The sequence below is a fragment of the Penicillium nucicola genome (genome assembly GCF_028828085.1).
Source record: "Penicillium nucicola strain IBT 29836 chromosome Unknown utg000001l, whole genome shotgun sequence".
NCBI classification, from domain to species: domain Eukaryota; kingdom Fungi; phylum Ascomycota; class Eurotiomycetes; order Eurotiales; family Aspergillaceae; genus Penicillium; species Penicillium nucicola.
In genome coordinates this window covers 4,722,964-4,735,828 of record NW_026643125.1, presented here as the reverse complement: position 1 = coordinate 4,735,828, position 12,865 = coordinate 4,722,964, and the positions used below count along the sequence as shown (strand labels likewise).

The 12,865-nt window shown below is 47.7% G+C and overlaps 3 protein-coding genes across 3 annotated transcripts; 2 read left to right on the top strand and 1 right to left on the bottom strand.

Annotated features, from left to right (window-relative positions):
- Positions 1–4,451: 4,451 nt before the first annotated feature.
- Positions 4,452–5,225, top strand: N7511_001758 (ankyrin repeat domain-containing protein; the record flags this gene model as incomplete). The annotated part of the gene is made up of 1 exon (XM_057124183.1): positions 4,452–5,225. One exon carries the CDS (start codon positions 4,452–4,454, stop codon positions 5,223–5,225), a length of 774 nt encoding a protein of 257 aa, XP_056989916.1.
- Positions 5,226–6,228: 1,003 nt separating this feature from the next.
- Positions 6,229–6,477, top strand: N7511_001757 (uncharacterized protein; the record flags this gene model as incomplete). Its single annotated transcript, XM_057124182.1, has 1 exon — positions 6,229–6,477. One exon carries the CDS (start codon positions 6,229–6,231, stop codon positions 6,475–6,477), a length of 249 nt encoding a protein of 82 aa, XP_056989915.1.
- Positions 6,478–11,490: 5,013 nt separating this feature from the next.
- N7511_001756 (uncharacterized protein) lies at positions 11,491–12,141 on the bottom strand (the record flags this gene model as incomplete). The annotated part of the gene is made up of 1 exon (XM_057124181.1): positions 11,491–12,141. One exon carries the CDS (start codon positions 12,139–12,141, stop codon positions 11,491–11,493), a length of 651 nt encoding a protein of 216 aa, XP_056989914.1.
- Between the last annotated feature and the right edge of the window lie 724 nt (positions 12,142–12,865).

The following is a 12,865-nucleotide window of genomic DNA, read 5'->3' as shown; positions in this document are numbered from 1 at the left end:
TTTTTGAGGAAAATTAGTTTCTGAGGGAAATATGTGCCATTACGAGAAGAATGGGAGAACCAGGAACGTTGTGGAAGCTTCTTAAATATTTGCTATTAATATTCATTCCAAGGCTTCACTTCGTCGAGCGCCTTGTGAGGGAGTCAGGAAATTTCATATGATTCCTGCCGATTTTGCTGGTCGTATAATGGCGGGCAAGAACCTAAATCGACTGCAAATAGAGTTGTATGTGCCCTTGGATACAGTATCACTAGGACATCTGCGCTGGTACAACAGCATGATAACCATGTTAGAGTTTGCGTGGGAATTCTGACCAGCTGACCAAAACCTTCTTCGTGATCGGCCGTCACGGGTACTGTAGCAAAGTAGACCTGTTGGGAATCACATTCTCATTCGCACTTCCTTGGCGGTCCACGATGTAATTATAGATGTCAGTGCATTGAAATTGTGGTAGGGTCAGACGGAAGAACTTATCAGGTGCCTCAAAAGGAAGGCCTGCTTGACTCTGGAAGCGAAGTGAGAATATTGTAGAACAAATTGCTTGGGGAGGAGGAAGTATTAATAGGCTCCTCAGCTCCAGTCGCGTAAAGTCCTCTGCTCGATTGTAGACGTGAAGGGACACAATGCCTCTCCTAAGTGAGGCAGGTTCTAATACCCCAACTATCTACAGCGACATCGTCGGCACTTTTTGAGATGCCCGCCGATCAAAAATGCCGGTCATGTTGAAAAACAGTGAAGCTGAGTTGGTTAAGAAACGTTGGCTCACTGTTCATCGTTCCATCTTCCATATTGAGGCAATGAAAGCTATTCAACTTTTAATTTTGCCAATAGCACCGACATTTTCATCACTGCGCATCATGGATTGTGTGATTTCCGGGTCGTGCTTGAATGTTGGTTGTCTAAGTCGTGTGTAGTGTTCCGTCCGTCAGGACTCTGGATTGCGGAAGCGTCAGGCGACGATCGTAGGAGCAGGTCCTCGAACCGTCGTTGACCGGAGTCAACTTTCGAACTTGTGATTCTTGTTGATACACGTTATTCACTAATTTTTTTTTTGGTATTTCTCAATTTTGTTCTGCGGGACTTATGAGTCGTTCAAATAATGTAAAAAAAATGTTGTGACATGATATATGTCTTTCGGCATGTTCATTCCACCGAGAACTAGAACAGGAGGTACATTCACCACATAAACAACACAAGACACAAGATTCACACCCAGCATCACCATGACGGGACTTTGAACCGAGCGCTAAGAGTCCTCAGATTCTAGGCAAAGTTCAACTGCGTTGAATGACTTTTATGTTGATAGCTAGATTTCATACTTCATCTAATCTCTTTGTCTGTCTAATCCCACAATGGGGCCCGGAATTCTTGGGAGCTGATCTGATTTTTGGTGAACCATGTATCTTGTGTTTTAAGCTTGAGTCTGGAAATCAGAACATTGGCTCTGAGGACCTCAAAGCGTTTCTAGGAGCTTTGCACCCCTAGGAAATGCTTTTTCGCTTCTAGGGCTGTTCTAGGCTCCAGGAATACGAAATCTACTCCTGGGATTCTTACACTGTGCTCCTAGCTAAATATGTAAATGGCCCTAGAAATACACCATCCAGATCTAGGAGCTACAAAGCCCCTGGGAGCATAATTTGGGATCTCAGGGTGACCATAGTACCTTTCCAATCCGCGGAAAGCCCTCAAAAAACACCTTCACCAATCCTACGCATACTGTAAGTCTGCGCAACTAAGTCATTTCTAGAAGACTGAGCTATAGCCCCAGGAGCGCCACTTACGCCTCTAGGAATCAACACGTCGTCAATAGGAACTTGGCTTGAATCCTCGAGATGAGTATGAGGGTCTCACGTATACGTAGATGGGGACTGACTTTCGTAGATGAATAATCAATATAAAGAACAGCTAAGTTATAGTCGACTCTAGATACAAGATGTAGCGCGAGGAAGCAAAGGAGACGAGGTTCCTCGTGTTCAGGGGAACCCAGATGAACGAACCATGTGGGTCCCGCAGATCGTATCTCCATCCTTCCTGTATGCTTGATGTATGTATCTGGCAGATATACACAATTCACTCCTGAGAGCTTTCCAAAAGCCTTCAGGAAGCCAAGTTGATTTTTATTAACAACTTATTCATCCCAAGAGGCGTAAGTGGCGCTCACTAGCTCATTATATCATATGTTATGTTCCATCACATGTACTGATGGTATTCTTTTTATCACTCTAATACGCTTTACCCAATAAGATCTGTCTCTAGTTACTGGATCTTGACACAAAAACTTCCATCACAGCACAACCAATCTATAAATGCCATAAGAGAATGATAGCTCGTCCACTCATCATCAGCCTCCACTTCAAATATGCATTGGGAAGCAAGCTCAATGAATATGCCTGCTGCGAATATAAAAAAGATCAGAAGCCGAATATCTCTTCCTCGGGTGTTTGTAAATGTGTTCATTGATCAATAACTCACGATCTGGCGCTAAAAGAATTGGCTCGTAAAAAGCAACAAACGCTATGTGATGAAGGCAATACGCCTTAGACGCACTTCACGATCTAGCATCTTAAATCGCTGTATTGATTGATTCATTGGCTGGTTCATGGTCGGTTGCACGTATAGTTCTATATTTGCAGGTATCGACATGTCGATCAGTGAGGATCCTTATTTCAACTCGTACGGCTGATGTCTGGGATTGAGAGTTCCTCCTGGTCTTCAAGCCCAACGAAAACGGATGGATGCCCTTTCTTTGCATTTTGTAATATAAATAAACGGGCTTCCTTATCCAACAAGAGTTATGGTCAGAGACGCGGTGACTTGCTGCGGAGTTGCATGGTCTTCGTTCGATGATCTCTACCGGTCTTCGTGGCCGTGGGCGCTGAGTATCATAGTTTGTTGAATTTGGATGAGGAAGGGACATGCCGCTCTCCACAGCTGCAAGTAGATTGCGGACTGCGAATGCGCTGATCGGAATTTCGACTTCATTGGTGTTGTCATTATCATGGATGACAATGGCATAGAATCTTCCTTTCCGTTTGTATAAATATTTGAGGATGTCGTGAGCGAGCAAGATGCCTTGCGCACACAGCTCATCTGGTCGAAAAGGGTACACGCATTTGTGACAGTGGTCCACATGGTATTGATAAGTTTCTATCACATAGTGTTCATCTCCATGGAGAATTCGCACGTCAAGATCAGAACCAGAAGTACCGGGGAATCCGGTAGCTGTCGGCATGGCGATGAAAAGTTTCTTAAAAAAAGATAAGCGGCCATCAAAACTGAATAAGTGCTTATATCTCTGGTCCATATATACAGTGAGAATCGAAAATAACAATCGACTTGCGACAGCCATCAGATGGGGCTATTTAGGAGCTCAGTGCGTCGAGTGCTGGAATGAGCCCATAGAACGAACCTGTTGAGAATTTACCACAATGCTTGGCAACAATTTCGTGAGGCTGAGGTCGTTTCAATATATTGACATGGTGGGTTGCTATTGGATGTTATTCAGGCATGCAATGCCGGCGCTTAGTGCCAAAAGTCAGAGCACTTGCTCCGAAACCGCGAGCAGATCTATTCTAGATGCCAAGGCTATTTCTGATGATATTGGAAGTCACAATACATCAATTAGTATCCGATACGCGCCTGCCTCGATACTTGTGACGAAGGCTTCAAATCACAAGCCAGCACCGTGACTTTAGATTTATAAAAATAGCTCTCGTTACAACACGGGGTTTAGCAAAGGATTATCGCTCATAGCATCGGATATGCTCGCCTTCTCCCAAAATAGCACAAAATCATACTCGCCTGGTTCTTGCTGGGATAGCTAGCAGAACTCTATAACGAGGCAAGAAAGCAACTTGACAAGAACGAGCGATATAAGAAGAATAAGGGCAATGAATATTGCGATTCTTGCTAACCAAATTTTTTTATGCGGCACAGTGCCCTTGAGTACTCGGATTGGCTGCTGAGTTGGAACGCCCAATAGTGTGATTTGATTTTGGGGTCCACGTCGATCCGCTCGGTTCGGCGCGACCCTCCAGCCGAGGGCTACTACACTTGAAAGGTTGACAAATACAATAGGCTTCGACTCTTTTACGAGGACGAAAAATACAGGAACCACTAGGATTTGCGCATTTTTGAAAAGCGACACCGCTCTTGAACGACCGGGCGCCAAAAGTTGGGCTGCCGCGGGCTCCGAAGAGGGTCTGAGCGGGGCGTGAGAGCTGCCACGCATGACAGAACTAACCGTCAGCGTTTTAGCCGCAATGCATTATTGCGTTAGTTGCTCTTCGGTACCATGGAATGCAGAAGATGCCCGGATTGCAAAATTTGGGCGCTGCAGGCGAAGTTGCGCGCGGCAGACAAGTGGCTTGGAGCCCCCTATTCTGGATCCTGTCAATATTCAATGGGGTCTTTCAACCAAAATCCCCCTGGTTTCGGCCTGTGATACCGCAATGTCTATCGCGCAGGCTACAGTTGAACTCGCCGCGGAATCCGGTCTGGATCTCAATGCAACGGACGACCATGGTAACACACTTTTGGCATTGGCGGCAAAACACGGCAATATTTTACTGGCAAAGCAAATTTTGGGATACCATCGCCTGAAGGTCAATGCAAAAAACTACTGTGGTAGAACTCCTCTTGCCCAAGCAGCGACATGGGGACACATCGGTGTTGTGGCTTTGCTTCTTCAAAATAGCGCGGTTGATGTGAATTCTGAAGACAATTATGGAAATACTCCATTGGCCCTTGCCGCTGAGGAAGGATACGAAATCGTAATAAAAGCCTTGCTTGAGCGGGAAGAAATCCAAGCAGACTCGAGAAACGTTTTCAACGCCACGCCGTTGGCATTGGCAGCTGAGCGAGGACATGAAGCTGTGGTGGTCTGCCTACTCAATCGTCACGACGTGGAAGCCGACTCAGTTGATAAGGAGGGTTGCACACCTCTCTCTCGGGCCGCGGCAATGGGATTTGAGGACATAGTCCGCATATTCCTCGGCCGACCAGACGTGGAAGTCAACTCAAAAGACAGAGACGGCTATACTCCTCTGGCATGGGCGGCGAGAAGAGGCCACGGCGCGGTCGTTCGAGCGCTACTCGAGGGAGGTAAATTGGAGATTGAATCGAAAGATAATGACGGGAATACAGCTCTTATGCTAGCAAGGGAGGAAGGGCACGAAGAAGTCGTACAACTACTGGTTGAAGCAGTTGAAGCAGAGTACTGCTAGCTCCATTGAACTGTATGAATCGATTGCCTCTTCCGCTGAAAACCTAAATCCTCTTGGGATTCCACTGCTTGGAAAACAAGCAAGCCTTTGATTACTTGCCTCTAGAGAATCGCACATAAGAAGATTAACTAGAGAGATTTTTATCCAGCCTGGGAACCGATTTTGATTAACGTTGGCCAAGGAGGCTCTACTACTGAAGCACGGAAATACGAAAGCCAAAAAAAAAAAAAACAACATTAGTAACGATCAAAAGCCATGTGCGGTGATCATGATCATTGAATTTGACGTCACTCTGGGCCAGAGGTTGAAAGTCACACTGCTGCTGAGGGCGCCATCAATTGTGAAACACACATTTTGGCTCTGGATTATTTTGCTCCTGGGAACTTTTTGGTGGTTTCTGAGGGTCTGACCTATAGGTAGGTAGATGGGGAGTGAGTCGTAGATGAACAATCGATACTAAGGAAAGCCATAACTTAACGTGATTCACACCGAAGCTGCGCACCACACCCAAGCTTCATCCTTTTAGATGGATTTTCTCAACCAAAACGCTATCAAATTGACTAAACTAAATACATAATCTAGTGGGACAGGACCTTGTATTGTGCCCCTGAATTCCACAATCTGAGCATCTCGGTAACGCCCTCAAACATGGCTGTAAAGGTGCTAAACCATGATTTACATCATTAGATCCTTGCGCTAAATCAGCCTGCAAGCCTGCACTGGCTGTAATATCAAGGCTGATGCCTCTGGTCCCTTGCGTGTGCCCTGTATATGATGCATCCGAGATATGTCTACATTTCCAAAGTGAGGACTCCGTTTCCTTTTGTTTTTGGAAAGGGCGGTGCGCGATATTCTATGGTAGGTCACGAGAGAAGCCACCGGCTGGCGACGTATGATTAAATGGCTATTTAGGCAACATGGTCTCCCCCATCCCAGCATACCTTTGATGCAGTCCAAATACTTCGGGGTTCTCAGTTTCGCCAGTTGTCACGTTCTAATAATAATGAGAGCCCCGTGGGTGCTGATTTATGGTCTCCTACTTTTCATTCCTTTTGTATTTGCCGGACCAGCTGCCTACGGGATCTGCCAAGCCGGATGTGCCGCCGTTGTGATGGCTTGCTACTCGGCAGCAGGCTTCACTTGGGGAGCTACTATGGGTGCTAGTGCGCCTGCCTCTGTCCTTGTATGCAACTCGGCTTTTGGCACATGCCAAGCAGCTTGTGCTGCTGCTCTATTGGCACCGACACTCTGAGATTTGAGGCTATCACGTAGATACTTCTTAACTAAGACGCGCTGCGCTGGCTTTGAACGGAATTCGAAAATCAACAAACGAAGGTGAGCGATCAATCTCTCGGATTTCACAGTATTCACCCGACTAAGCAGATGAAGGGAAATGTGATTTTTCTGATCAATCGGATTTCTTCACGAATTGTTGCATAGTTCATTTCACGATTCTTGAGATGTGTTTTCCTATAGAATGTATATGGGGGTGTGTCATGCTGCTTCATCGATGTCTTGGGTGTCAGGGATCAGTGAGCGTTGAATGAAATACGTAATATTAGTACAAATTTTCTCCTTTCACCGGTATACTGTCCCGTAACGATGTATAAATCAGATAAATCGCTTGATCATGGCAGCCGGCCGATATGACAACTGCGGCACCAGTCCCCGTTGTTAAGGTAGAAAAATAATTCAATCGGGAGGGGCGCGCGCCATCGCGCAAATCGAGTACACTCGCAGTTGAGGTAAAGTGAAATAATTTAGGGGAAAGCGGATTAGTATTGAAAGGCGTCACTTTGACAAGTTTAGGCGATTGATGTTGGGGTCCTGGCAAATGCACGTGTTCTGGCTGTTGTCGGATCTTATGGTTTGTTTGATTGAAAATCTGCAGCTATTTTGAATTGATGGTACTGTAGCAATCAAATGTAAACGTGTGGACTTCGATTGGTCACAAGCGAGGCTGTAAATGCAGCCGCTCAGCTGGAGTTTCGGCCGACTGTACCCCGAAGCTTGCTTCAATTTAATGACTTCCTCGGCAAAGCTTTACTGGCCCGCCGCTACGGTCGCATCTGCGGCTCGATTTGGAAAACTCCTGCATTACCACTTGCGACCGTGGCGAGTTTGATTCCTGGACCTGCCATCGGTAGGACTGACACTTTTTTGAGCTGGAAATGCTCACATACATTGCTTGATGTCTCCTGTTGTACAGTAACAAGTCACCCAGATATCACTCACCTTTTCATTCGCCTGCTTATCTCAACCTTCCTATTCCAAGTTAATCTTCGCATCCGTTTCTTGCATGTACCATTGTCGGAAAAAACCACACACGCACACACAAACGCAATTTGTTAACACCCGGCGGCTCAGCCGAAAGGGCAACTATCTCTAATCTATTTTACGCGTCATAATATATACAGTACCGTGTCTCCTTAAAGCCCATGCATAAAACCTTGGCAAATATGTCATTTCCAGCAAGCAGTGTCGCAGCGGATTCTCATGGGTTAGTAGTTTTGTTAGCAGGCTAGCTTGAAGGCGCTTCTCCAAGTGTTCAACATCCTATTTTCGGCATTTGAAGCGCGTGTACCATCTGTGACACGAGGTGGTTGGTGGGTTAGTTCGGGAAAAAGGTTGATTTATGTTCGTCGGCATGGTTAGGTGGCCTCGAGTCGGCCCGTGGCGATGGCGAATCGTATAGAGGCTCGTACCGCCTCTAAGTTCGGCGTCCACTTCTGAACATCGGAAGGGGACTTTCCTCCTAGGAAGAAGGATATATTTCCTCGGTGGGTGTTGGTGCATTGTAGTAGTTCCGTCCGGTGTGCCGTCCATTTTTGACATCGAAATAGGAAGTGTTCCACGGTATCTCTCGCTTGTCCACACGCACACTGGTCCGTATCTGCTAGTTTGATTCGATAGAGATATCCATTGAGTCGTGCCATGTCGGTTCGAAGTTGAGCCAGCACGCTCGCTTCTTTCCACGATAGTCGGTCATACAGCTGCCGGGTGTGTTTGCCCGGGTGTGCTGCATTAACTCGTTTTGCGTGTCTCCCTATGATCCCTGGCAGGTCATTGCTGGGGACTGCTTGGGAGCGTGCGATATTCAGTGTTGTTGACTTCGTTCTCGGGACGCGTGCTTGCGGGCGAGCGTCTTCTTGTGTCGCGGCTCTGGCCTGTTCTTTAGCCATACCCCGCAGTTTACTGTCTTCGCTCGTTGGGATCCACCGGATATTGATCTGGGTTCCATTTCTCCGTAGCTTTCTCATCAGTTTGTACAGTTGGCAGACGAGTTCCTGGCCTGACTGTTGTCGGGGATTCCTTAGTGTCAGAGCCGCCGCTTTGTTGCTCGTGAGCAGCGTGATCCTGTAGTCTTTCAGTCCAACTACCATATTTAGTGCGTGTGCCATCGCGGCTAGCTCCGCAGAGAACGGATTTTGCTCTGCTCTTGCACCCAATGTGACGGAAAGGGTCTTCAAATTCAGTTTTCGATATCGAGGTGGCTGCCTTTCGATCGCCACCCCGAATCCGACCAGCTCGTTGCGTGCCGAACTGCTCGTTGCGATCTGCATTAACCCGCCTGGTGCGGTCGGGGACTGTGGAGTTACTTCACCGCCAGCCTGTACGCGCACTTCCTATGGTGCCAATGTAAACAGATTGATGGTTTCCAGGGTTTCCATCTCAATGTTCTTCAGCGCGTCTGCTACTTGATACAACGGCGAATGGTGGTACCTTCTGAATTTCTTGATCTGAGCTGTACTCCTGCGGAGAGGGTTGGTTTCTGGCAGGGTATGTATGTCCGTCCACTCAAAAGACATTAAGTAGCTTCGACAGGTCTACTTGCATAGACCACTACCCCAGCTTTTCACCCGATAAACGAGGTTTCTGGACTCTTGAGGTGGACAAAGCCTCTCACCCTGGGTGTCTCTTAGTTTGCTCCTTAAGCATACATCACGGGCAGATCAACTAGGACGACACCGCTTCAACCAGGCTATCCTGATCTCAGGCCCTCAGTGCGAGTGAGGTAGTTGGTTCCCGGCTGTTTGTAAACCGACACGCGCATCCGTCCTCTCGGGCTATACAGACAGTCTCTTGACAGGCCCCAACCCTGCCGCAGTGGCTGCCATTGTACACCACGCCCCGCGAGAGCCTTCACTCTTGTTTCGCGTTACCTGAGGAGGTCTCCCTCCGCCAGGCCGACCGTGCCTTGCGGAAAGACCTCCATACGCTCCATCCGGCAGTATATGTCGGTTGCTCTCCACTAACCAAGCTTGGTCCCCGGTGTCTGAGCAGGATCGACGGGTTGCCCGTGGCAAAGCCTTAACGAGTCCCGCTGACTGCCACCAGTCAAATACCAATACTTCTCCAGCTTGCGCGTGTGTCTCCCAAGAGGATGCCCGTGTCTCGGCGGTGCCCGTGTCCCGAAGAGCAGTCGCCCTGAAGCTTGCCCGTGGCTGAGCCTTAACGAGATTACAGCGAGCGATCTCTCCGAGCCTTAACGAGTTCGAGTCTTACCGAGGCCTCTGGGCCTTGAACGAGGTCTATCCGATATTTGCTTGACTGCCTGTGTCACCGGTTCACTACCACCTCGCCACATCTCGCAAGATGCGATCCCAGGCCGTATGCAAGCTCAGGGGTGTCCTATCTTCTCCTTAGGCGACACCACTTCCACTGGTAATGCAAGACCAGTATCGGGCCCGAGTGCGAGTCGGGTAAGAAGAAATCGGATGGTGTTCATATGCCGTTATCCCCTGATTTTGGTGTGGTTGTGCGGTCGCTTCCCGCACCGGGCCCGACCGCACAACCACGGCGGATTCAATTTGGTCTCCCCAACCGGGATTAACACCGGACACCACGAGAAGGTATGAATCCATTGTCCCAACAACCTGGCGAGGGCGATCACAACTAGATGTGTGTTGAATCATTTGTAATCAGATGGGTGGTTGATACCCTAAGCATTAAATATTCCAAGCCCTTTAGGCATTATCCAGAAGCGATGCAGATCCCTGGCTACCGTGGCGTCTCAGTCTGTCTCTCGGTCCAAGCTCATGCCTTTTCGCCCAATCTAATGTTTGCCACAATAATTCCGAATTCCTCGTAAAGATACTGTTGGATATCAATTTATATATCGTATCGTGCGAAAACTCAAACTTTGGCAATTACATGACCGAAAACATGTTCCATACTTCCACGACTGTGAGCCCTAAGATGCCCCTTAGATGCCGCTCTCATCTGCATCATAGCCCGTCTCAATTCCCGGAGCTGTCAGCGCGTCCAGATCCTTTTCCACGGCCTGATGGTCAAACCTTGGCCGAATTTCCATCTAAAAAAGGCTTCCCATTTGGGCCTGCTGTTGATTGTCTTCTGGGACGATTCGAAGACCTTCTGGTAGGGGCGTAGCTCGCTATTTGAGCAGCTTCCTGCTGCGCTGCCAAATACAATGCCTGGGAGCTGCGGAGTTGGATGGTCTTTGTCAATGGATCATAGTCACCATCTTCCAACCCTGAAATGCACGGGAAAATATTGAGAATATAAAGGCCCTGAAGGTCCTGTGCCACCGGTATTGTATTTTCACCAGCGGAAGGGAAACGGTCCCATTCACTGTCTTCGGGATCAAAAGGTTCGAAGTCTGTCGCAAACTTCTGTCGCGATCGTTGGATTGGAAGCCAAGCTTCGGCCGCGCTCTGAACTATTTTTTTAATTTTAGTAGAAAACAAATCATGCTGCGACTCCGCAAAGAGGCCACCCGCATAAGAGAGCATTCTGTGGACTACAGCTTGAATCTCGGCTTTAAGAGCGTTACGTTCAGCATCTGGGTCGATAGAGAGAAGCATGCAGCGGAAAAACGCTTCCTTCTCGCCATTGCTTTCTGCAAGATGTTCAAGGGTTTCACGAAAATTGTTGTTCTCTCTCAGAGAATAGCTGGGCTGGAAAATCCGTTGATTAATCTCCCTGAACAGAATAGCCAGGATCAACGCAAATCGTATCGCTTTGGCTGCTGAGGAATTCGAGGGAATCAGAGGAAAGCTTGGTGGCAGAATGATGTCAACCTTCCTAAGTTTTTCCCATATTGCCTTCTCCTTTTTATTCTGTCAGTATTGCATGGGTGAAACGGCTCCCGAGAACTGACCTTGAGAATATTTTCCGGAATATCCTGCTCTATGAGTGGGGATAATTCGGTTGTAGCAGAGGTCCAGAGGCTTTTAAACTCCGTTGTCCTATGGTAAAGGCGACAGAAGTTAGTTCACAAACGCTTGCAACTATTTGACATGACTTACGCAAAGTCATCATCAACGTCCGGATATTGGACTGTGAAATCTTCCATTTTCTGGATACGGTCTCGGATTGTCTGCAGCTCTGTTCTCATCGAGGCGTTGGCATCCTCCAGATCTCTGCTCTTTTTCTGCTCGGAAGATAACACTAATTTCAATTTCGATCCTGCTGTCTTCATTTGATCTATCGTCTTGTCTTTTTCCTTCGAATTGTTTTGCAATGTAGTGATGTCTCTTACAGACTGTGAGACCTTCGCGGCCTCCTGGGAACAAGTTGATTTTAAAACTTTTATCTCCTGCTGTAGAGACCCCAAATTGTTCGAGTATTCAGCAATTTTGATTTCCTTCTCGTGAACAGTAGCACGGAGGGATTCAATTTGCATAGCAGAGTCTTGCTGTTTTGATTTTTCATCCTGGTTGGCTTTAAACATCCCGCTGATGGTGGTTTTGTTTGCCTTCAGCTCTTCATCTTGGGAATGAATTCGCTCACGCTGCTGGGTGATCTCGTCAAGCACGCTCGCTGCAAACTGAGATTCAGAGCTTGATGCTAGTATACTCATATATTTGATAAAGCCTTCTAGGCTGCCGGTATTGGCCACGGGTAGTGCACTATGCTGCCCTGGACTCAAGGGCGAAGAAATGATGGGAGGCATGACAAAGAATTGCTTTGGTGAAGTGTTCAAAAGGATCCGGAATGGTTGAGAAACTGTTTAGCCTCGAATTCCTGTCAGAGGAGAAGGTTAATATATTCGTCGTCATCTCGCGACGGCGTTGGCTCTGTAGCAACAGGTTTGAGGCCAAAAAGCTGAGCCTCAGATGAGGGGAAGGAATCAGTGATGCGGTTCATGTATGCAAGTGCAGGGTAGGTTGCGACGTGTTAGTGAGTTTGTGGCCGTCAATTAAGCAGATACACGATGCCCAGGCTGTTACGTGTCATTTTGATTATGGTCGCATCACTGAGGCTGCTGCAAATCTCGGAGATGTGACCAGGAGGTTATCTAGGACAGTCGCACATTGCTGACGAGGAGCAAGACCACCACCGAATCGAAGGCACTGTGGGTACCCACCTTTTAGCCTATCTGACCAGCCAATAAAGTCAGACTCCAGCATCATCACGTGGGTGTACGGCGAAGAACTCCGTCGGTAACCTCTGGTCGCCCGTAGATTATCTCAAAGCCGGGTTAAAGCCAGAACGATTGGTCTAGGGGAGACTTAGAACCGGAAGCCAGCTCATATGACAGCCTTATTCCACGGCGGGTGAACTGGAGGTGAAAAAGGGTGAGAGTCTCAGGACCATTGGTCGTAGAGCTATTTTAGTCCTACGATCGTTCACTATAGAACAAGTATGGGGTAATCTACAGCTCGGGAGTGCTTGGT